General features: G+C 40.6%; 1 protein-coding gene across 17 annotated transcripts in view; it reads right to left on the reverse strand.

Moving 5' to 3' along the window:
• Positions 1-26,587, reverse strand: part of CTNND2 (catenin delta 2) — a 923,063-nt gene that overhangs the window by 222,418 nt on the left and 674,058 nt on the right. For all 17 annotated transcript variants that reach the window (XM_072752714.1, XM_072752715.1, XM_072752713.1 and 14 more), the window contains one exon: positions 430-643. In XM_072752714.1, coding sequence (XP_072608815.1) covers positions 430-643 — 214 coding nt within the window. The remainder of the gene's footprint in view (positions 1-429; positions 644-26,587) is intronic.

Genomic DNA, 26,587 nt, shown 5'->3' on the forward strand with positions numbered 1-26,587 from the left:
GGTTATGTTTACTGGATTCTATTTTTTATTTTTTTAAAAGATTATTTGACAAAGAGAGAGAGAGTACAAGCAGGGGGGAGCAGCAGGCAGAGGGAGAGGGAGAACCAGGCTCCCTGCTAAGCAGAGAGCCCGACTTGGGGCTCAATCTCAGACCCTGAGATCATGACCTGAGCTGAAGGCAGATGCTTCACTAAGTGACCACCTAGATGCCCCTGTTTACTGGATTCTAATGATCTCATTTGGTCAATCCACATGTTTTAATTAGATATCCTTTTAGTCACTCATTTAGCACATGTATATTGGGATTGCCTGGGATATTAGCCCTCTGAGAGGCCCTGCACCACCATCCTTGGTTAGCACTTTTGCTACCGTGCTGGACAATGGAAACTTTATCTTGAGAGGCAGTGTGCTGTTAATAAGAATTCTAACCTGTGACCAGCTCCCGGATCTCCAGGTCGGTGGTCTTGCGGAGTAACCTCACCAGCGCTGGGATGCCACCGCAGTTTTTCAGGGCAATTTTGTTATCATCGTTGGCCTTCCCATACACCAAGTTTCTCAAGGCTCCACAGGCACTACGGTGGACTTCTGTCATCCGATGATCCAGCAGGTCCACCAGGAGCTGGATGCCTCCTTGTCTCCTTATCTGTAAGAGCACAGGGAACATCTTTTGCTTTAGAGAGTAAGCTTTCATTTAGACCGAACAGGTTTTTCATATGAAGCAATTGCTACAATTAATTTCACTGAGCTGAATTAAAGCACACAAAGGAAAAAGAGAACAAACAGGTGTTCTTAGATTCTATTGCCTTTTCTTGCTTTAATATCCTACTGATAAAATTCCAAACATAACCTGTCGCGCGCGTTGGGGCAACAAACGTCCAGGGATCAGGGCAAGGGAATGAGGAAAAGAAAGAAGACATAGACAGATTGGGAGCAGGAGGGACATATGGCTGGATTCAGCCACGATGCCAACTTTATTTGTGTTATTCACTCTTTTATAAAGCAGGGTTGTATATCAAGCAGGATATCTTAAGCTTAGTTCTCCAAACATGTCCTTTCACAATAGATAGCAATAGTATGCGCCCTTGAATAGATAGCAGTGGTATGTGTCCTTGAGCCACAAGCCTTTAACAACAAGGGTGAGACAGGTGGGCCGTGGTTGGAAGAGTCAACAGAGAGCCATTGCTCGATCCACTAACCCCTTCCTGGCACGCGGCTCCCAACAATAACCTCTTTTCAAGTTATAGATTTTGGAAAGGTGATTTTAACTTCATAATAGATGTCATGGACATTTCTCTCTCTAAAAATATGGCACATACTCACAGCATGAAGCAGATGGAGGAGCAAAAGAAGTTTCTCACTCTTGAGACTTATTAAATTTAACCACTGTCTTAAAGGGCTGTCGGATTGATATACAAAATATTAAAGTTATGCTTAATCAGAACATTCTCCCAACATTTTAAAGAAACCAGAATGAAAAGCCTGAAGAATTAGGATTTTCATCTAAGTAGCCCTAAAAGATAAGAAGTCACAAAAAGAGCTCGTGAAAACACTAAGACCAATGCATGTTATGCTTAACTCAGGTATTTGATTAATGACACAATCATGTTAATTTTGATGTTCCTTCTACCTAAGATAGTTTTGATTTTTTAAATAAATAAATGGAAAAAAAACCTTGTGAGATGTCTCTAAGATGGGCCTTTTCCTTGCTGTCCTTACTTTTTAGACCAATTTTTAAATTAAAATGGAAAACAAATAGGCTGCTTAACATGCAGACCATTTCATGGAGTTCTCATCAGCAAAGCTGTATGTGAACACTTCTGCATTGATATGGGAAAAATAACAGGATTCATTCAGTAATACTGTCTTCTTTCTTTTAACTTCAAAGTCCCTCGGGGATTGGGAAATTATGGTCTGTTTTGAATGGTTATAATTTGGCATTTTCCCTGCTTAGTTTTCTTTTCTTTTCTTTTTTTGAAGATTTTATTTATTTATTCATAAGAGACAGGGAGAGAAGCAGAGACACAGGCAGAGGGAGAAGCAAGCTCCCCATGGGGAGCCAGATGTGGGACTCGATCCCAGGACCCTGGGATCACAACCTGAGCCAAAGGCAAACACTCACCACTGAGCCACCCAGGTGCCCTTCTGCTTAGTTTTCTTATCACAAAAAACTCATCCCACAGATGTGCTAGACACATAGCTAAATTCTCACCATTTCAAGGTCTGAAAATTCGACTTTCTCTGTGAAGCTCCTCCAACCACACTACTGAACCATATCCCCTCCCTGAATCTAGTATTCTTCTTTTACCTGAATCCATTACAGAATTCTTCATATCCCTCATCATGTCCTAGCTTTTTATTGTGTTTATTGTCATTGACTGTCTGCTGGAATGTGTGTTCTTGGAGGGCAGGTCTGTTTTTGTTCACTGATAGATCTCTATCCCTTCCCCAAGGCCGGTGCCAGTCACATAGCAGATCCTGAACAAAAATTTGTTGAGTGAAAGAGGAGGAAGACTGTATTACCTGTGACAGTAGTTTTTCTCAGATTCATTAGAACTTGGCTCTTGAAAACTGAGTAATCTTTTAAGAGAATATATTTAAGGAGACAAACTCCTTTCTGGGCTCAGCTAGCAATGTTTCCAGGTGGCTACTGAAGCTCTTCCCACGCCAGCTTACAGATCAGATGAGGCCCTGCATCATTCACGTGAGATGGGCCATCTGAGAATTCAGAACATGCCTGTAGGAATTACTTTCATCCACCAACAAAATGAAAACAGAAAAAGCTGAAATTTGCATAGAACTCCTGGCCTCAAAATCCCTAATTTGGAGAACATGAATGAGAACAGGATCCTAAGAGAACAGGACCCATAAGAACAGGATGGAAAGGGAAGGACAGACACCTGGGACAGGGCTGCTGAGGAGGGCACTGGCTTCTCTGAGGTGCCTGTATAGGCTACAGTGGTGAGTGCACCCAGGGAGAGTGGCCATGGGTGTTGTTGAATCCACTAAAAAAGTGAGAAAGAAGTAGAAAGCAACTTTTCCCCAACATGCAGTTTTATCAGTGCTTCTTGCTTGGCACCCAACTCAAGAGAGATGAAGTTTGCATTCACTATATATGTATCCCATACACATCTGGGTTATAACCACATTTGCATTATAAGAATGCTTCAGAAATTGTTTTCCATTTGTACAGAAATTTAAACTATGAATTTTGTTTTCTCCAAGTGTATGTATTTGCATGTGTATGCTTTACTTTAAAAATATCTGGGTTTAATGGTCTTAATAATGATGAAACCATTAAAAAAAAGAGGCAATAAGGACACCTGGATGGCTCAGTGGTTGAGTGTCTGCCTTCTGCTCAGGTCATGATCCCAGGATCCTGGATTTGAGTCCCACATCAGGCTCCCCACAGAGAGCCTGCTTCTCCTTCTGCCAATGTCTCTGCCTCTCTCTGTGCCTCTCATGAATAAATGAATAAAATCTTTAAAAAAACAAAAATAAAACAGAGGCAATAAAGCCGTTTGTACAGTTAACTAATTGGTTATATATTAAAAGCAGATGTGTAGTAAATCTATCATCTTACCTGTATCTATATATTTAGCCATATTGTATATTATAATTAGTATTCCTAATTTATAACTTATTTCCCATTCATACAACTTAATGGATTAAGCTATTAAAATATTATTTCAAAGCATTAAAAGAAAAAATGAATTCAAAACAAATACAGAATCAATTCTTAATGCTACAATGTGAGCACAATGTTTTCAGTGACCCCTAATTAATGCCATATATCTAAATTTATAATGAAATCTTAAGATTCATTTTAATCCATTTAGAGAAACACAATTAAGATGACAAGTTTTTTCATTTGCTCTTATTTTGGGGGGCATCACTGGGTCATATATATATAAACACTTTTGTTTTCTTGGGTTGAATTTGTAAGAATCTGGGAATCCTAAAGCCAAACAGTCAGAATTGAGTTCACAGACATGAAATGTGATAGTCAGGCCCTTGGCTCTGCCTCCTGCTTCTGCCTACACCACCTAAAAGGATGGGGAGGGAAGGCGAGAAGTGGACTTTGGTTCTCTTGCAGGGTCTCTACCCATGGCAGGACTTCTGGGTGCTGTGGATTGCTTTGGATGGATCGGGGTGCTGCTGTCCTCTGCTCTTTACCCCTGCTTTGCTTTGCTCCGGGATCCTGCTCCCAGTAACTTCTCCTTCCACCCAACTCTTATTGTTTCTTCTTATAGCCAACCCTAAACTCTGAGAAGACTCCAAATGAACTCATGCTAAACATTAATAAAGTACAACTTCTCTTTGAGAAATGATCAGGGGAAACTCTTTTCTTTGAAATTACACCTTTACTTCCTCTCCCACTAACTGGCCAGCAATCTCTTTTCCATTTCTGCTCTCCATGGGGCACTGCACACCCAGCAGGAGGGGCCCTTGTTCTAGCCCACATGCTATCATTCCAGGCCAGTTCACCCTCTTCCCTTTTTCCCTTCATCATTTTCACACAGAATTCTTCAAAAGTGTATGTTTGATATTTATGACAACAGGACTAATAAGATGTAATATAATATATCTAATATATGTAAGATAGAACAAAATGAAATGCATAAGAACAACATCTGCTGTATGGTAGTAAATTAGTAAATATTTATCAGACAAATGGAAGAATAGTGTGGTTGGTTGTCATGTTCATTTCCTTTTCCCCGTTATTTTTACCACTTTAAAATAGGCCTTATTTTTATTTTTAAAAAATATTTTATTTATTTATTTGAGAGAGAGCAAGAGAGGGAGAGAGATTGTGAGAGCAAGCACGAGTGAGGAAGAGATGGAGAGGGAGAAGCAGACGCCCTGCTGAGCAGGGAGCCCGATGCAGGACTCAATCCCAAGACCCTGAGATCATGACCCAAGCTGATGGCAGATGCTTAACTGACTGGAGCTATCCAGGTGCCCCCCAAAATAGACCTTATTTTTAGAGGACTTTTACATTCACAGCAAAAATGCACAAAAGGTACAGTGAATTCCCAGGTTCCATCTGTGCCCACCACACATACACAGCTTCTCCATTATCGAATGTACTGAGCAGTAAAATGGTTACAAATGATGAACCTCCGCTGATACATCATAATGACCCCAAGTCCACAGTTTACGTTACGGGTCATTCTCCATGTTGTGCATTCTCTGGGTCTTAAAAATCGTATAATGACACGTTATCCACCATTATAGTATCATACAGGATAATTCCACTGCCCGAAAGTGCTCCGTGATCTACCTATTCATGCATTTAAGATTTCCTCATGTCTTTGATGGTGTGATAGCTCATTTCTTTTTAGTGTTGAATAATATTTCATTGTGTGGACATAGTACACTTTAGATATCCATTCACCTACTAAAGGACAGCATGTCACTTCTAAGTTTTCAGATCCTTTCGGTAAAAACCAAGGAGCACAATTGCTGGGTTGTATAGTACAAGAATGTTTTTGTAAGAAACTGTCAAACAGTCTTCCAAGGTGGTTGTACCATTTTGCATTCTTACCAGAAATGAATGAGAATTCTTACTGCTCCACATCCTTGTCAGAATTGGGTGTTGTCAGTTTTTTGGATTTTGGCCATTCTCATAGTTTATAGTGGTATTTCAATGTGTTTCTCTCTCTTTTAAAACTGACTTGTGATTCATTTACTTATATTAATACCAATGACTGAATAAAAACCATCAATGTTGAAATAAATATACGGAAAACAAAAGCTTGCATTAGATCTGGAATGAACAAGTTTCCTATCTGCTACCTTCCTGAACTTGATAGACTCAAGGAATGACCAGAAAGACCTTTTCAGACATAACTTGAGTAGACAGCCTTAAATTCGATTACTAAATGATACTTTGATAGATAGTCCACTTTGGTCAGTTGTTCCTATGTCAATAGCTCACGTTTATTTGTATGCTTTGCTGTAAACTTCAGGTATCTAGACTGAGAGAGTAGTTTACAGGATGTAAGGAAGATGGAGGCTGATGAACCCCACAGCAGAAGAAATAAAAAGATCAACCAATCAAACAAAACAAAACTATGTCCTTCTGCCGGCCCTTTCAGGTTGTTTAGAGAGCGGGCATTGTCCAACCTGATGCAGTCTCTCAGGGACGAAGTCTGGGATCCATGTGCATGGAGTCAGTGCAGCTCACCCAGTTTGTATCAGGGGAAAGTGAAAATCGTGCACGCCTTTGCCACACAGAAACCCACTGTTTGCAAATGTTTATACAATTTAAACTCTGGAACTGAAAGTATCTAAAAGTCATTCAAGAGTAAGATACAATGGTTTACTTCCTTGAATTCTCATTACAAGGCAGTATATATATATATATATATATATATATATATATATATAAGCATTTTAAATCAGGAAACGAACGGATGGGGAATTAAATTAAATATAAGAAAAATGCAGGTAATGCAAGATATCACCCATTGCAAAAAATGAGGCCTTGCCACATAGTGAACTTGTTATTCTTAACAGTATCTGCATTTGTTTAGAATAAAATATATTTACCAATGAATTAGCTATTATCATTAAATTGATATCAACATCAATGAATAATTTAGAACATATCCAATTATAGCAGTGTTTGCGAGCTCATGGCGCTCTTCATAAAATGATTGATGATGATGATAGATGGTGGGTTACAGAGTACTTTAATAGGGAATAGAATTCCTCTTGGGGATGCCTATTTTCATTTAGAAAAACACTAGGAAAAGTTGCTTTGAGGATAGTGAGACCCTGAGGGCATTGGCTACAGGTGTTCTTGGCAAGAAGAGACTGAGGTTCAGCCTCTGAACCTGGGAGGAATTTGGAACTGGGGGGAGGGCGAAGGAAGAGGCTAGAGTAGCCTTTTTAAAAACCTACTGGTGATGAAATAAGATCCTCAAACAGCTAAGGACCTGGGTTTCCATACTTCTCAAGGATCTACTTGGTTTTAACCAAAGTGGATATATCCTTGGGCTTCGGGTTTAGTGCTAATAGAAACTAAGCTGGACTTCAAACTCCAAGTAAACTTAAATAATGGACCACAGGATTCATAATATACAGTACCTCCTCTCACTTTAGATATGTATAAACAATCAACTTGCAATGTCTGCGAAATGGTTTACAGGAAGCTAACTAAGAAGAAGTACATCAGGGGCGCCTGGGTGGCTCAGTGGTTGAGCTCTGCCTTTGGCCCAGGGCATGATCCCAGGGTCCTGGGATCGAGTCTTGCATTGGGCTCCCCACAGGGAGCCTGCTTCTCCCTCTGCCTGTGTCTCTCTGCCTCTCTCTTTGTGCCTCTCATGAATAAAAAAATAAAATCTTTATTTTTAAAAATTTTATTTATTTATTCAGAGAGAGAGGCAGAGACACAGGCAGAGGGAGAAGCAGACTCCATGCAGGGAGCCCAATGTGGGACTGGATCACCCTGATGTGGGACTTGATCCCGGGTCTCCAGGATCAAACCCCAGGCCGCAGGCGGCGCTAAACCGCTGCGCCACCAGGGCTGCCTTCCTTTTTTTTTTTTTTTTAAAGAGGCACTTTGGACTCAGTGATTTTAATAAATTTTTAATTAACAGTTGTTGTTTAGTGGTGTTGGCTTAAACAGTAAAAAATAGCTATTGCTTTATATTCCCTATTAGTGCTTAAAAATTAAAGAATTTTCTCTGCTTAAAAAGCTACCAGAAGATACATAGTTTGTGAATCTGAAGCCAGACGCTGAACCAGAGGTAATTGAAACTCACTTTTCAATTGTAGTGTAGAAACTGCGAAGTTATCAGTTTGTAAAATACATATTTTACCTCACTGAATTCCACCCCTTGCCTGTAAAGCTAGTTAGCCAGTCAGTGTTTCCATAGAGTTTGAACTGATGCGTATACACGTAGAGCTGCCTTTGAGCAACACAGAAATACAACTGATGAAGGCCAGGGGCTTTTTTAGTCTTAAGGTAGAAGTTATTTTTGATAATTTTGAGAGAAAATATATCTCTATGATTGTGCAAAATGATCTACTTTCTCCATTCAATAGGTGAACCAAGATGGATTATGTTTCTTTTAAATTATGTGTTAGAGAGCAAGTATATTGCAGTGTTTGGAGGGGGTGCTGGCTTGGAGGCTGGAGCAGCAAGGTTCAAATCATTTTCCTGGTAAACCTGCGTCCCCTGAGGCAAGTTACCTAAATGTCTGTAAAACATGAACAAAATGTGAGCCTCTCTCATGGGGTTGTTTTCAGGAGTAAATGAAACTTCAAATGTGAATTACTTAACAAAGAGCTCAACAAATATTATCTGTCAAAGAACTACCCATTGTATTAATTTGTTAAAGGATATTCTCAATTGACTTATTACCGGTCAATATATGAATTAACTTAATAATATAATGACATATAACAGATGATTGAGTCAGTGAAAGGTATGCAATTCAGAGTTATAGCTTCATAAATTTTATTTAGTGCGTCGACTGTTTATTATCTAATAGATCATTAATCTCATCTAGTGTATAACTAATGAGTTTAAATAAGGAATATATTTATTCTAGAGTGAACTGTAGTCATTCTGTAATCATTTAAAAAATATGAGACTGTGATGCATCAATATTGTACCCATAACATACTTTGCTAGATATATTTCCAAGGCAAATACAGTAGTTAATTAATCTGTATTTTTAAAAAGAACAGAAGTACAGTGGTTTTTCTTGTTGAGGTAAGTTAATTGACAAAAGGAAGCATTTAAAAATAATTTTGAGGTGATACTAGTTATTAGGAAAAAAAGAAAATATTTTTTCAAATACAGAGAGAATTAAGCAAAAAAGAGAGAAAGACCATGTTTTGATTTAACAAATGAGCTTCTAATGAACATATTTAAAAATGCAACTTGTAGCAATGATGTAACCAGTCACAAAAGATCTAATGGGTAACAAATTAAATGACTGAGAAGGTTCTAGACTTATGTACACTTCCCAAGTGCTACTCATGTACCATGATGTAGGGTGTGCAGGGGTTTTGGCCTCATCCCTATCTGTGCCTAGCAGAAAGCTATTTTGTTTTTGAACATATGGAAAAGATGAAATAGTCTATGAATATGTTATTACTGTTGTTTGATTCTCCTTATTCTACCCAGTGTAATCTCCATATTCCTAGAATCTTCATCACCCGTTCAGATATCCAAACCTTGTTGCTGGCACTGAGGACCATCACCAAGGCAACTGCCTATTCCTACAACAAAACGAACATCTTGAAGGATAATTCTGGACATTTTTTTCTTTTTTACTATCCTCAACTTTGGAGAAGTGGCTGATACTGTATTAGTTATGGATTGGTAATAGGTTCCTGTCCATAAATCTGATTAAGAAAACCATTTCTCACGAAAATCTCTGAAACAATCTATTTTATGGTAATTCAACATTTCCACTTCTCAGCACCCTCATGATCCCATTCTTTAAAGAAATAAAGGAAAGAAGGAGAAAGACTTTTATTTTAGTCTGAATGTGAATCATGATCGCACACAGTGATGAATTTTACAGGACACTTAAAAAAAAATAACCTGAAAATCACCAAACATTACATTTCCCAGAGTCCTTGGCCTTTTCCATCTCTCCTTTTGCTACGTGATCACGAACAGTGAACTTTTCTAAACATCTTCCTGTCTCAGAATGAAATACAGTCAGTCTACAAGGATGAACACATTCCTTTTCAAGAGCACCCAGGAAAGGCCCACACTTTTTTTTTTTTAACAAGAAAGAATTTCAAGCGAGTCCACAAGTTACTTTTCTGAAGACCCCACTCAGACACACTCACCATGTTCCAAATAAATCTCATGGTTTTTACTATCTGGCATAATGTTTGGGCTGTCCTTGTAGTTACAGAATACAACATCACAGAGCAGTGGCAATCACAGAGAATGCCTGCAATAAGTCTCCTTTACTATGTGCCAAATGGAACTCAATCAACATATTTGTGAATGACAAAGCTAAATCTATATATTGTTCAGCATCTCAAAGAGAATTTTAGACAAACACACACAAATTCTGAAAATGCAAACCTTATGAGGCAGGTATATGACTTTGCTGCTTGGAAATCATTAAAATATCTAAGAATGTGAATATAAGAAACTCATGTATATTACCCCCAAAACTTTCATTGCTGTACTGATGAGACAGCCTTTCATTTGATAATGTTTATGGAATGCTTAGTCTGTCAGGAGCTGGGCCCAGAGGTGGATGAGATAAACAAAGCCCCTTCTTCAAAGGAGCCCACGTACCTGGAGAGGAATTGGAAGTTAAGTAAAGAAACCAGCCAATGGGGCCATTTCATTAGTGAAGAATGGAGGCAACTTTATCTGGAGAAGGACCTAGCAAATTTCCATTTATAATTTGGATCCTTAAAGATGATCCACTAGGATGTATAAAGTTTAAGCTCCTCAAAAACTGGGATCCTCCCAAGTGATAAGAACCATAACGAAGAAACAGCAGGAGAGATGAACAGAGTGTGCAGAATGGTATGAAGGTGGGGTCAGGGTACCATTCGAGCAGACATTCAGGGGACATTCGAGCAGAGACTGAAGACCATGAAGGAATGACAGCAGGTCCCAAGAAGTGTAAGCAGCCAGGGTGGCTAAAGTACAGTGAAAGAGAGAGAGGAGATGAGAGTGATTGCCGGGCAGAGCAGGGCTGGGGACAGGGGCTCTTAGCCACTGTAAGGGCATTGGTTGACCCTGGGGAAGACGAGACCAAGAGGAGTGACTGAACACACTTCTAAAGACACTGTATGTGCCATGTGGAGAGCAAACTGTTGGCAGCCCAAAGGCAGTAACAGGGACACCATGCAGGGTGTAGATGGTCCAGGTGCAAGCAACATGGTAGCTTTGGAGGGGAGTGACGGGAGTCTGAGTGCTAAGAAATGGTCAAATTCTAGCTCTATTTTGCAGGTAGAAAGGAAAATATAACAAAAAGCATCATGACTGACTAAGATTGTTGGCCTTTAATTTTAATAAACAAGTGTGTTGATAATCATCACATAGTAGTTTTTGTCTGATTGACAGATAGCAAAGCGTTTATGAAAGACACAACCCCTAATTTAAATTTCTATTTCACTGGCATTATAAAAGCAAATGTTTAGAAATTGCTATTCTTTTGTTATTGCAAAATGAAAAATAACACCTTTCTAAAATATAAAATTATGCTAAATATAGACATAGGAAAAAGAGAAAAATTATTTTGTATCTTAGATAGCCTATAGTTATAACAAATAATGAGTATTCAAGCAAACATAATATATTCCTCCAAAAGGAGTAATAGATAAGTAGAGAAAACTTTCCTATGCATTTATTTTTAAGTTAAATATCTACATTTTTGTAACTTTAAACTGTATCATGTAAGACTTTCACTATACCTATAAAATGATACAGAATATAGAATTTGCTCAAGTGTTTCCTTGTCATGTGGCTGTGTGCAGTCCTTGCTGTTCCTTGGTTTACAGTGCGGCTTTTTTTTTTTTTTTTTCTTCCTGGGTGAACCCGGACCTTGGAGGCATTTTGGGCACAGACACTGGGACACAAGCCTTTCACCAGCTATCAGATGTCTGGATGTAGCCGGGAGGGGTCATGATGAGGTTGTGAAGAAGAGGGCCAGGCCTGGCCATGGGCACAGAGGACTGAGTGGTCACCGTAGAGCCCCAGGCCCTGACTGCACTCACAGGCAGGGTATGCGGAGGGCACGTGCATGGGGGGCACAGACTTTGTTCTCACAAGGAGGCGAGCCACTGACTGCTGGGAAGCAAAACGCCAACAGGCTGACGAGCTCTGGGAAGGTGACCCAGATGGCATCTGTGTGGGTGTGTGCAAGGGACTTGAACAGAGGCAGGTGAGACAAGGCGTGGATCTGGGGTTTCAGCATCCGAGATGGGAAAAAGCAGAGCCCAGGTAAATTCTGGAGCCACTACTGACACTCACTGATGGATTTGAGGTTTGGGCGAGGGGAAGAACCGGGGACAGAGCCTCAGAAGCATAGTGTGACAAGCTGGAGGGGGTTGTGGCCTATGCTGACTCAAGGACTAGGTCCCGGGAGTGGAGGTGAGGGGTGGACAGCTATCCCCACGCTCCTGTAGAGGTGCTTTGGGAAGGCCGAGGTAGTCTTTTCTATTTTAGGTTATGAAGTCATCTATTATGTTCTGAAGATATTTCTGCTCATAGACTCTTCTGAGGTAGTGACAGCCAATATTTACTGTATTAAAAAGTGGTTGAGGAAAGAATTTCACTTTCGTTCAGCTCAGCTGATATTTAGGAAGAAGCACTATTGTGCGTTCCTTGAGGATCTCATAGGCTAATAAGGGAGAAACTCACAGGAACAAATAAGGTGCCATGAAGCCCACAGAAAAGTCATGAAACCAGTGTCCATGGGAAGTGGAGTGAGTTAATTGGTTGTGGAACAGATATGAGCCGAACTGACTTTAAGAGGTTTGAAAACTGGTGAACCATACAACTAGAACATGATTAAACTCTAAAATGTTTGAGATGCAAGAGGTTCATGCTCTATAAAGTAGGGTACACGAATGGCAGCGTTGGGGGAGAAGACTAGGCAACAGTGTACTAGATGGTAGGACATTGTCTTTGCCCTCATATTTACCCAAAGACTAGTGGCATGTGGGTGGAGGCATTTTTATTTTTACAATCAGACTTACATACTTTATGGAATAGAATATAAGGTTTCTATTTATTATTTTATTTATTTATTTATTTATTTATTTATTTATTTATTTATTTATAGATTGTGCATGTGTGTGCATGAGTGGAGGGCAGGGGGCAGAGGAAGAGGGAGAGAGGAAATCTCAAGTAGACTCCCCACTGAGTGCAGAGCCCCCCAAGGGGCCCAGTCTCATGACTCTGTGATCATGACCTGAACAGAAATCAAGACTCAGTAGCTTACCTGTTGGAGCCACCCAAGATTATAGGATGTTAAAGAAAAAAATCACAGAATTTAAGAGAATGTTTGCAGAAAGCTTCTTTGGCCAACAGTCCATAATCCTGCAGCCCACATCGGTGAGGGCTCTGCAGGCATGGGAGGCACACAGAGAATGGTGTCTGCCTTGCACAGTGCATCTCTCAGAGGCGGGAGACAGGGAGTGCTGTGGCATGCCAGGAAGAGATCATACAGGGGCTATCACTGAACACATATAACAAGAAAACATCTAGGGTGACAGGACATGAGGATCCAGTCATAGTTTCTGAGCAAAAGAATTACATGGGAAGTTGTGGCAATGAGGCAAGAGAATTGAGAGACAGTAAAAAAAGAAGACATTTGGGTAGTATAGTAGTGCATCCTATATATGAAACATTCTCAACCATTTTTCTGGCATTGGGGAATTTATAAATAGTTTAGCATGCATATGAGGCTTTCCAGAACTCTCGATCATTTGTTTCAATTTACTTTGCTTTTCTTATTCCGATAGCTCTGTGCTCTGAGCCCCAGCAAGGTGACTGGTGAAGTCCATCTCGTGATTCTCCAGTTACCTCCCCACACAGAATCAATGGGTGGAGGCTGCAGGGGATCCCAGAAGCTGAGAAAAAGGGAAAACTCTAAGTTTCACCACTCAGAGCTCCCTGAAGCTCCCCCCACACGGCTGTCAGATGCAACCACTGTGACCAGCTCTTTTGAGAATCCCCAAGCTGTAACATGTCAACCTTATTTTCTCACATGTTTCTACTGAACACAAAGAAAGCTGTTACCAAGGAAATCCGTCCGCAACATGGCATCTTGAAATATGAGTTATTCAATGATACTGTTCAGCTGATTAAATGTTATTCACTCTTCATTTTGTCCATCAGCCCAAGCAGAACATTTATATGACACTTGGATCTTGGTATAATAAAAAAAGACACTTATTTTTAGTGCATTTATGACCTTTGAATTTTAAAAAATTATGTTCTACGAAATCCCATCAAGTGCAGCTGCAGTGCATCCTAAACATTTGTGTCATCTTTAATGGAGAAGAAACCTTAGATATTCTAGGTATCAGGTGGGCACTTATCTCAGAAACTCTCCTCTGGTGATTTTAGTGAGTAGTACTAACCATACGTCTATAATTTTATATGTACATATACTATAATGTTATACATATGTAACCATATATAATAAAAGCATGCATAGATAAATATATGAATGATAAAAATAATGTGTATGTATAAGTAAGTATACTGTAGATGTATATATTCAAAAAAGAAAGTAATTCAGAATGTCTCCTCTTCCTTATCCCACAAAAATGTGATTCATTCAATTCTTTCAACTATTTTATTCCAACTTAGACTGTGTAGTAATAATAAACTTATTTTTCTTATAACTCACCAAGACTTGTGGGTTCAAAGGACCTACACCTTCCAATAAAGAGCCACAAGATTAAGAAGATTGTTATTTCTTTACATTAAAAATTTCGGTTCAAAGATCTTCAGTCCTGGAGTAAACCAGACTAGATGACTGGAATCCCAACTACAGATAATAAAATACTCTGATTTTACACTATTTTCAGACTGTTGCTCTCAGCAGAATTTCTCACTTAAATTCTTTTAAAAGAAATCTCCAAATGGAGCACCTGGGTGGGCTAGTCGGTTAAGCATTTGCCTCCTGGTTTTGGCTCAGATCATGATCTCGGGGTCCTGGGATCGAGCCCTGCATTAGGCTCTGCCCTCAGCAGGGAATCTGCTTGAGGATTTCCCCCCCTGTCCCTCTGCCCCTCTGCATCCTCTTTAAAATAAATAAATAGATCTTAAAAAAATCTTCAACATATGAAATCCCAGATTTAAAAAATTCAAGTTTCCATATTTTGTCTTACAATTTTCTAATTATGCATTAAAAATACTGAATGCATACATGCTTAGGTTTGCATTTTTAATTACTTAATAATTTTCAAATGAACTATGTGTATTTTTGCATAAATTTTTTACCATACTGAAAGGAAGATGATGATTATACTTTAATTTTTAATAGGCTAGTAGAGGCAGGGGACTTGGGGAAAAATTTGTTTTGTCTTAAAATTCCGCACACACAGTAGGCAGAATTATTTATTTATTTATTTATTTATTTATTTATTTATTTATTTTTAAACCTACATTTTAAAGCACCATTTCCCTCCTGCTCAAAATCTCCTAATGGTCTTGTCACATTGAGAAGATCATTAACATTGCCCTTTGGTCCTTTGTGACCAGTCCCTGTCTTCTCTCTGTTTCCATTGCTCATCATCGTCTCTTATCCACTTTTGATTTCTGTTCCTCTGGGCTTCTGGAAGTTCCCAAGTGGCCAGATGTGTTCTCCTGAACTCCATACAGTGGCTTTCTTTCCACTCTCCGATGTCCACTCAACCTGATTAACCATCAAAAGTAGCCTGAATGCCTGTGCTCCATCCCCTCTGCTGTTGGTCTACCCGTCCTTCTCAGCATTCCTCCTTTGCTCCCATTTACGACCTGATATATTTCACATAATTACCTGCTAATTTCTGCCCCCACTCCTACCTAGAGGGATATAAGCACTGTGAGAGCAGAGATCTTGCCCAATTTGCTCAATGCTGAATGTCTAAGGCCAAAAGGAGTACCTGGCACAGAGCAGGCATGCCATATTATTTTTTGACAGAATGTGGTTTTGCCCGTAAACTTAAAATTTTGAAATAAAGCCAACTTTTAAAGTCCATCCTTCAGGACAATTGTCATGTGCCAGGCAAATTAATACTTAAGAACAAAGATTTCTGGTGCCAAAGAAGAGATCTGAGAGCCTTAGAATATTATACAGCTATAAATAGGACACTAGTCCAGCAAACATTTTACACATTTAAAAAGGTTTTTCTTATAACTTTATCTTTTTATTTCATGAAGTGAGAGCAATTTTTCCCACAAGTAAAAGCCAACATTATGAACAAAATGCTTCAGCAATACTTACACCTGCATCTTGTTTATAGGAGCCAATGCTGAATATATTAGCTAATTATAGATATGCAGATGGCTTGTTTTCCTTAATGCAAAAAAAAAGATATAAAATCATGTGAAATAGTGTAGCACCCCATGGTTGAATATCCAATTTCCATCAGATGAACTTGGGCTCAATGGTAGACAGACAGATAAAAGTCAGAACAATAAGAAAGATTATTCGTAATTCAAAATCTTCACATTCTGCTGTCACTCTTCAGGGTTTGGGACACTAAAATGAAAAAAATCTAAATTGCAAAACAAATCATCTATTGATTCATTTCTTCTTGCAGAAAAATTAAATCTAGATCCTGGAGACTAGCAAAAAGGTGAGAAACATTAGCTTTGGAAGTTCTTAAAGATAATATAAAAAATGTGTGATATCTATTAATATAGATATCCATGTTTGAAGGGGTGGGGAAATGGAAAATCTGAATGAGAAAATGAGGAAATTATGATTTCCTTTGAAAATTTTGAAAGGAGATTTTCATAAGAGTTGCACTTTCCCAACATATGATTAGCACACTTGCTTTCGAGACTAAGTGGTTGTCAAGATGAAATGGACTCATGTGATAAAGCCAAAGAAATAAAGTCTTCCCAAAGTGGAAGTGGCATACTGGATGGTCGACCCTGTCTATATGAGTAACAAATGACTCACTAGCACTAGCACCTTTTCAAATGATCATTCAAAAAAAATATTACCTGGCTAACTAGGAAGACATGCTCTGGTGGATGTAATTTTAACTTTTGATCTATTAATATGCAGTCTTCTATAAATGAGGTTGGAAGAAGCAGCCTCCCAAAGGTGTTCCTTCTCCATTGTTTAGTGCTCTTGTCTACAAGTCCTGTTCCTGCTGGACTTGCTCTGATAAGGAATCCTAGATTGGAATTTCTTCCATAGAGGATGAAGTTCCCCAAGAGATAAAGCAGGAGAATCTCAGTTCTGAGGAATCCTGTTCATGCATCTGGTGGACACTTCTGGTATAACCAAACTTAAGAGTGTTCTTAAGCAAATCCCTGCCCTTAATCAGAGTTTTTGGACAGACTATATCTTATGTCCCATGTTTTCTGACATTCTCCAAGGTCTAACAGGGATTTTAGGTTTCAAATAACTCTCAGAGATGCAAGCAATCTCTATTAGCAAGCCAGTGGTGGCCTTTCAAAAAATAAATATCTAATGGTGGAGACTCAGTAATGTTCAGCCTTAAGGCTATTTTTCTCTGCCCCTACTGGCTTCTGCCATGAACTCTAACCTTTTTGAGTATTTGTCAGAGTTTGGGTAAAGGAACTTGTGGATCTGAGGCATTCATAGTTATACTCAATACTCTGATCCAGTGAAGATCTAAAGAAGCTTTTTACTCTTTGGGATCATCTTCATCTTGACTTTTTTTTTTTTAATTTTTCTACCTTTTTTTCTTTTCTTATTATATTCCTTATTCATTTCAGGGGAATATCTGTGGAATATTTTTCATCATTTGGGAAAGATCCCTGATTCTTCAAATTTTCCATGTTAGGTTATCCTTTATAATTCTACAGAATTTACAAGCCAGTATCACTTTGTCATGAGGCATGCCAGTTTCAATTCTGTCAGCCTATTCTTTTATAGGCCCAGTAATCATTAATCATCAAAGTTGTGGATTAGAATGTCTTTTATATTTCAGTAAGTTTGAGTCCCTTCATAGGAATTCTGGTCAGGGGTAAGAGAATTGACATACCCTTGCGTCAGAACTGTTAAAATAGATTAAATGGTCTTTCAGGTAAAGGCAGATTGAGATTGGCTTTTTCTCAGAAATTGGGATTGGAAAAAAGATTCCAGATCAATGACAGCACTGACTCTAGTGCCTATTGAGCTTCCTTATTAGCTTGAACTATATTGGATACTGTCAATGCCAGTGGGAAAGCCATTCTGTTTAGACCTTGATAATCTATAAAGCCAACCTAGAAAAGTTGACTGCTTTGGTCACATAAGTCTTTCATAGAAGGAGGTACTGGAGCCAGAATACCAGTCTCTACTGCCTCCATTGTTAATGCAGAAATTGCCAGAACCTCTCCAAGAAATATTTCTTGGTTTAGTTTTGAGAATGCTGACCCTTGGCTGGTCGAGGGGCTCTCATTATTCTACACAATCACAACTGGCTTAATGGCATCATTTTTATTACAGCTGTTGCCCTCATTTGTTATGGGAGCATAAACTCTCTGTAGTCTGCGCATGTGGTATGTCTGGGCCAGTGATATGAAAAGTTATCTTTTGTTTTTGAACAATATCTTTCCATTCTCTTTTCAAACGATCTCCACTTCTTTAGTATAATGACCATGCAAAATTACATTGATTAAGCTCAGAAAATATGGCTTCCCAGCCTCTCCCCTATCAAACAAGGCTCAGCATGTGGCCTCAACTCTTCTGCTGGGAATGTGATAAGAGTAACTCTCCTCCCTGCAGTGGGGTCACCTGTTCACGAGGCCCCCTTCACCCCTCCTCACACTATGATTCCTTCCACTCACATCTGCTCTTTCTGCCACTACAAGAGTTGAATCCAAGTCTTTTTCCAAGATTATTGTGTCTCATTTCTTTCCTAGCCTCCATCAGGGTCTTTTTCAGAACAGTGAAGTTAAGTATAAATACCTGAAGTTTTCTAGGACGTTATAAGAGAGGGAAGAACAGTTACTCTGATTTTTTTTCTTCTAAGACATTTAAATTTATCTTATCAGTGGACAAGGACTTCTGGGGTAGGCTACATAATTTCCCTCACCCAAAGATGTGAAAATCCCTGAAACCTGTGAATATATTACATATAAAGCCCCCACAGAGGAGAAGGAATTCAGCTGCTATAATTAAATTAAGGAATTTTAGATGCAAGATTATTCTGGATTATCTGTGTGGGCGAATGTAATCCCAACAGTCCTTAGAAGAGGGAGGCAGGAGGGTCAGAGTCAGAGAAAGGGCATGTGACGATGGAAGCAGATGTTGGAATGACCTTAAAAAGGTGGTGGAGGGAGCCACAGAACTAAGGAATATAGGTGGCCTCTAGAAGCTGGAGGAGGAAGGAAACTGGTTGTCCATATAGTGCTCTATAGCACAGCTCTGCTCACTCTTGACTTCAGCCCAATGAACCTGATTTCAGATTTCTGATCTCCTAAAGTATAAGCTCATAAAGTTCTGTTGTAGTAAGACAGTAAGTCTGTAGTAATTTTTACTGTGGCAAGAAGATAGTAATATAACTTATATTCAGTGTCCTATGACCAACTATTTTTCCATTTCTTTCTTTAATGACCATACAAAATACCTCCCTAATCCAATCTGGCCTAGACTGCCCTGCCTCATTTTTGTCTATCTTTTTCCATAGTTTGTGATTCTTCATTTTCTCATGGCTGCTTAGGCCAGTTTAACCACAGGATCCACATGCCCCTTTTATGATAAGTCCAGGCTAGAGCGCCTTAACTTTCTCTTGGACATCTTCAACTAGTTACAAAATTAAGAAATATGAATATCCTCTTAGAGAGGTCTCCCCAAATCACCCTACCAGCCATTGTTTCATTTAAAAGATATTTGCTCCCATTTGATTTAGGACATGGTCACAGATCAATCAAGTTGGCATCAGTTCTCGGTATGGCCATTCTTTAGGAGTAATGATGGGGTTGGAGATAATATAAATAAATTCTACCCATGTGTGGTAGTCACATATACCACAGTCTTTACCCAAGCCAGAGACATGGCCTTAGATTAGATGCAAAGACATGCAGCTGCATATCTACCACCAGTAACTAATTCTTATTCCACTCAAACTCTGATATCACTAAAATTCATTGAAGACTACTGGTCTTTGAGTCACTCTGTCTCAATATCCCTGGCAATAATTTTTATCTGAATCTCTGCCTATATTCATTGGAAAAACTGCCCAGTTCTTTTGCCCTCAAACTTCTAGAGTCCCATTTCCATGGCCCTCTGGTCATGCCTAATAACAACAGGTAAGAGTAAAGGAACACAGATTACTGCTTAAAGAGAACATTCTACCAACAGGCAAGTTCACCCATAACATCTCTGACCCACCTGTCTGCAATATAGATATTGGCATGCCAAGTTTAGTTTTCATATTTTTTATATGTCAGATTTTATTTCCTTGTTAAACAAGCCTCAGATATCCCTGCTTGTTTGGCAAAAGGCCAACGGAATCAACCCTTTCTCTTTGAATTATAATTTTTATACGGGATAATGTTGCTAACCACTCACAATTAAGGGGATAATGGACATACTCCACTGAAATAGTTCTTTTCCTTTATAGATACAAGGTTGTATGGTCTCACACTAAGAATCATCTGGCCACCAAGATGGCATTACAGAATCATCTCCTTCCCTTTCAGTTTCTATATATTCACCCAAAACCATGTTAAGCAAGTCTGGAGTGTATCAAACCCACTTTGACACTTATCTGCTGATGGTGATAATATCCTCCTACTTATGGCCAATATCAATAGTGCTGTATTTTCCCCATAAGAAATTGAGAGGCTGGGGAGCTTAGCAACAATCACTACCTACTGAAGATGAGATATATTCTGCTTTGTATAACTAAGTTTCTCTGTAAATCAAAGTACATGACAAGAGATGTGAGCCTATATGGTACAACTGTTGTTTCTGAGACCTTTTTGGGCATGCCAAACAAGCTGTGGGGGCTAGGTTCCAGAAATGTGTTTGTAGGAGGAACTGAGAGAAGGGAGAGCCAGGCAGCTGGATCCAGTAGCAAAGCCTTACTGAGTTAGGAAGAGGTATAATTCTAGGCAGAGCACGGTTTTTAACTCTTAGATCAGTCTCCCTTGGAGTCTTACCTGGATCATATAAAACATGGAGACTATAAGTAAAATAAGTGGTTTCTGCTTTATTTTTATTTATTTATTTATTTGTTTGTTTATTTATTTATTTATTTTGGTCCATATGAAAAAAACACAAACATTAAATCAGCAATGGTACAGAGACGTTCTCACCACTTTGGACATTTTTAGGCTTTGAGAGATCCATCACATGTACCATAAGGGTGATGATTGATGCAAGGGAATGATGGTACCCATTAGAAAGGGCAACAGTGCCTGGGAAGGGAGGCAGTTTGGTGAAATTCAGTGATAGAGAGTACCAGGTGTGCTTGGCAGGCTGAGCCAGGAGGTAGTCACCAGAAAAGTGATGGCCTGCTTAGAGGCACCTTCATTGCCTCCAAGGGCACGAGGCACCTTCTCTGTGCAGCACTCAGCAAAAGAGGAAAGAAATAGTGCTTTGCCTGCCAGAACTGATAGGTGTGTTTCTGAACAGAGAGGCCTTCTAGGGGACCACTGGGAATAACTAGTTGTAGATGTTGTGGGGTCAGGGGAGACTCTGGAATACCAGTATCAGCAGAAAGAAGAAATATCCAGTGAATTCAGATTCACCCTCTATTAAGAGAACTTTGATGAAGTTTCAGAGTCTCTGTTGATAGAATTCTTTCTCCTGTGATCAATTTCAGTATCTCTTAGAATAGGGTGGGGGTTCCTCCAGCCTGCAAATGGGGGCCCAGTTCTCACCCCTCCTTCCCGGTGCTATCCTACTTCTCCCTGGGGAGTTCCAGGCAGTTGCTATCCTACTTCTCCCCGGGGAGTCCCAGGCAGTTCCATCTCGAAAGGAGAACTCAAGGAGGCAATCTGAGGGAAGCTTTCTGCTCAAACGTACAAGCCACCATTTTACCATTTGCCAGTGCGACATTATTTGTGTCTTCAGGATGTAAATGAAAAACAGGAGGGTGATATTTATGAGGTAAACATTTGATTCCTGAAATGATTCTTATTACTTGTGAAGGCAGTAAAAAAAAATATGTAAAACATCAAAATTGAATGTTTTTGCCTTACATTAAAGAATAGAAGACAGCTGGGAAGATAACCCACTTTTTCCCTAGTGGATCTTTAAAGAGAGAAGCTGGCTCAAAAGTTACAGGTGGTGGCGACAGAAAGGACAGCAGGGAAAATGGAATTAAAGGAAGGGAGGGGCAGGCTGTCTCTGAGGTCTGAGGAACGTCCCTGGGGAGAGAGGTTTGGGGAGTGTCCCTGGGATTTGTGGGTAGTGCGGTTAGGAACTCCTACTCCTCATATCATTTTATTTTCCCGTCTCCAGTTTCTGGCCTTCATCCTTATTAGGCCCCCTTTGTTCAGTCCACACAATGGAGTGTCTCCAAGCTCACCTACCTCTTCCAAAAATGGCTCTGTCATTGTCCCCCTGCTCCCTCTTATCTGCCCTTGTCCTCTTTGGAACCCAGCCACAGACAGCACATCTCATCACTTGTGGTTTGCAGCAGTGATGGTCTCCACGCTAACCCCAGAACCCACAAGGGCTGTGTGGAGAACACTGGCTTCTACACAGTAAAATGCTAGAGGTGAGTCCCAGCCTTCTGACTGGGACATTTTTTGCTTTCCCCCATGAATCCAAAGAGACTGAATATTACAGTATTATTCATCCACTGCTGTAGTCCAAAGACATTATGGGTTAATGAAGCTTTTGTGAGCTGTCCTGGGGAGCCTGGTCTTCTTATATACCATGGTTGGCAGGGAAAATACAGTCTCGACAACTGTAGGACCACTTCTTTCAAGCAATTTTTGGAACTTGAAGCTGGCTTGTATAGACACAAAGGAGATGCAGAAATCTTTCCATACATAAAATTAAATACGAATAACAAAAGACTTAATGCCTACTCAATGTTTTACTTTTTATTCAAGAGGCAAATTAATTAAAAAGGATTGTAAATGCAGGAACAATTTGAATTTTGAAGGGCTCTTAATAAAGTAGATGTTTTTTCTCTCAAATATATTAGAGGTTTGGTTAAAAAGTGCACTGGAGCTACCAAAAAGGAATAGTTGGCATATAAATATCACCTACAGCTTTTCTTGAAACCTTTAAAAACCATTTGTAGTGATAGAGTGCACCTAACAGGGAAGAGATGTGGCAAATATCTATGGGACAGTTTGGGTGTAAAGACACATTTCTTCCAAGAAGAATCTGATTTTGAATGACTGCAACGTGGGTGACTAGAAATTTGCCTACACTTAAGTCAACTGTGGCTCTAATTCAAGTTGGGGGGGGTGCGGTTCTTGTCATCCATGGCATCTGGCCCCAGCGGCATTAAACATTTCCAAGATGGTGCATGCAAGTGTGCAGAAAGTGGGCCATTAACACATTTGCAAGTGCCACCGGAGTGAGGAGATCCGAAACACTGGATTTGGAATGAAATGGAAAAATCCAATGGTGAAGCCTTGGTGAAGTTGGAAAAGTGGCCAGAAGCTCAAATACGGCAAGTGCACGAACAATTATCTGCAGTGGATTAATGCTACAGAGGTTGCAGGCAGACAGGAAAGCACACGAGTGGCCATGAATTCTGGAGAGGCAGAAGTGTATGCTTGATGATCCATGTGTGCCCAGACATGACATGGAGGGTTCTTGTGTTGTTCCTATCAGTATTCTGACAAAATGTTCTCCTAATCTGTGTGCCAGGAAACCCTGGAGACTAGAAGGGAAAAATCAGAAGGGCGACAGATCAATAAGAGGCCCCCTCCTTGGTTCAACAATTGAGAGATTTCTCACTCAGAAAACAAGACTAATGGTGGCAAACTGGCAGCCCTTAGGAGCCAAGTGTCAGCAGGAGGACAGAGTTTGGGGTTTTTCTGGACCTCTCCTAGGAGAGAAGAAAAGGAAGCTATGGTAGAGGTAAAGGTCATTTGAGGTTGAGGTTGGATACAGCTGGACCCGCCCCTGAAGGATTGGCTTTTCAGCTACAGATCTTCGTCTCTAAAATAGGACACAGGAGATCCCATTCAGAAATGTGTCAAGAAAAAAGGCATGGTGAGCAGCCCCAGGGTAGATCCCGGTCCCCTACCTGTGATCCATAGAGGAATGGCCTAACATTTAGATGATCATTTGACTTTTTCATTAATTATCGGAAAGGATATGAACCATTTCAGGGGGTGGTCTGATGAAAGGACAAAAATTAGACGGACAGCATGGCCCAAAGAAGAAATCAAGTTAAAATAACCCAAAGCGAATTTTAGGAACCTTCAGAGATTAGAAAAAACACCCGCTGCATCACTGCTCCCGAGTCATGACCCAATTCTGGAACCTGTTCTCTGACTCATCACTGTCTTGCAAAGAGAACCTTCTGTACCTGGTGCTTTTAATCAGGACACACGCTGTAGGCTGGTTACATTTCAACCCATCAGTCTGATTTCTCAACTTTCATTCACTTTTTGTTATGAAAACAGTCTCATTCCAGTTAAAAGAATGAAGCCTGTCCCTATTCCTCCATCTTGGCCCCTTCTCCCACCTCTCCCCCAACATCCCAGCTGGACCCAGTTCTGGCTTCCTGGTTGGCTTCCTACCTTCCGCCTACCTCCTTGCTCCTTCTCTTTTGCTCTTGGAGGGTCGGGAGAGGGAGAAGAGAGGTTTCTTCACACAAACGCAGGCCTCAAGACTGTCTCTGAACAATGGTCTCTGCCTGTGTGGCCCACAGCTACAGAACTGGTACAGCAGGTGGCTCTAGCTCCCTTTGTACCCTCTGAAGCCCATGCCTTGCTTTCCCCTGTGCTGTCTCTTCTCTCCTGCCACAGTTGGTCTTCCTCGAAGGGATCTTAAACTTGAGGAAATATGGTTCCTTGCTCATTAGATCTGACTGAACCTCTGTGGTCTCTCTCCCCCATGCTCTGGTGGCACCAGGTAAGTCACCGGCTTGGAAGCTGAGTGGATAACCAGCCTGGGAATAAGATGTGAGTCCTCCTTTTTTTGCTGCTATCTACAAACTCTGGGCTGCTTCTGTCCTATGTCTAGTCTTTTCCCAACATGCTTTCCTTCTCTGTCCTAGGTGTTTTGTTAAACTTCTCAATGGAAGTGGCCATTAAACCAGTGAGGTCCCTAGTGCTGGCATCTCCTGTCAAGAACTGGGCTCTCTGAACTGGATTCTGGTAATGATCAACTTATTTCTTAACGGGGAGCTCTACTCACTGATGTGTCCCTTCAGGGACCTCTGGGGCCAGGAGAAAGCACCTACGTGGTATGTCATAGAACTGTCATGCTGATGTCTGATCCCCCGACCCTGGGAGGAGACCTTTGTCAGACAAGACTTCAGTCTCCTCAACACTTGGAGAAAGTCATCAAGGCCAAGACAAATCTCCAGATAGTTGACAGATGCCATGACAGCCACGGGTTTGGGAGGAGAGAGAGAAACCAAAAGGGGCAAGAGATGGGGCCAGCAGGGCAGAGGGATAGAAGCATGAAACATGGAAGAGAGAGAGGTATGTGACAAGGAGTCACAGAGTGCCACCAAGCCAGACATCTTGGCCGTGTCATCAGGTGCCATTTCCCTTGAAGTAAAGAAGGCCCTGCATCACCACCAGTTAGTGTGTCTGGATGCCTTTGCCTCTGCTTCTCCCCACATATTCCAAAAGATCGTGATTCTGACTTAGCTCCCACAGCATGGGACAAGGCACCAGGCCCATGTCTGCTCCGTGCAGTCCGTCCACCCTCCGTAGCTGTGATCCTGTCCCAGCCCATTAGCAATACTGCCAACTTCGGACCCTCTGCCAAGGATGACGCATGGCCTTTCCCAAGGGAAGCTCCGGCCCAGTAACTCTTGCTTCTACCTCTTCGATCACGTTTCATGTGTGAAAGACCAGTCTTCATGAAAGTGAGGAACATATACACAGGGCTGTCCTGATTCACTCGGTTCTAGTCTCAGCTGCGGCGATGCTCGCGTGGATCATGTACTGCCTCTGCTGTGTTCACGAGACCTAGCACCCCTGAGGACACTTCACTTCCTCATGGTCAGCGCCTCTCTGGGACCCAGAGCCAATCCCCCGCACAGTACGCACAGCCCTTAGCACTGTACATTCTTCCTCCTTCTGTCATAACAGTATTTAAACATAACAACATCACAAAGCACTTTGCAAACAGGTCTTAGAGTTCCATGTGTTACAGTCACTGCCTCCTTCCTTCTCTTTATGTAGACTTGTCACCCATCACCCAGCTCTTTCCTGCAAGCTGTATGCACAGGACACTACTACTGTCCATCACCCAGCTCCAAGGAGAGCCTCCTCATCTCTCTCTTCTGCATCCTGGCTCCTGGCCGCTTTTCACAGTGTTGTCCTAGAATGTCATTGTCCAGCGCCACCAGACCTCCCATTCACCAAAGTTTTCCCATTTCTAAGTCTTTCTCCCTTACACCAGCATCATTCCAAATGCTTGCATGTCCTCTCAGAAACTTCCCAGATTTCCTTCAGACCTCAAAGCCACTTGATTTTTTATCACACTTTCTTAATCACTTTGAGATCACTACACGAGGCTACCTTAAATCTACTTTCCTCCTTTTTTTGACTGCTCTTTAGAAGCTCTGGGGCAATCCTATCCATCTCACTTATCCATTCACCTTCTCCTGATCTTTCATATCACCAGCTACCTTTCTGGAGACCATTTATTGTATACCAAAATATCTAAGCATTCTTTCTTGAAATGTGCTACTTTCTCAACCATTTGGCCAAAAAAGCAGGTCCAGATTTCTCCTCATTGATGATAAATCCTTTGGCTTTCAAAGGTCTACTCAACCCAACTGTAGACATTGAGCTCTCTGA

The sequence above is a fragment of the Vulpes vulpes genome, chromosome 3 (genome assembly GCF_048418805.1).
Source record: "Vulpes vulpes isolate BD-2025 chromosome 3, VulVul3, whole genome shotgun sequence".
Classification (NCBI taxonomy): Eukaryota; Metazoa; Chordata; class Mammalia; order Carnivora; family Canidae; genus Vulpes; species Vulpes vulpes.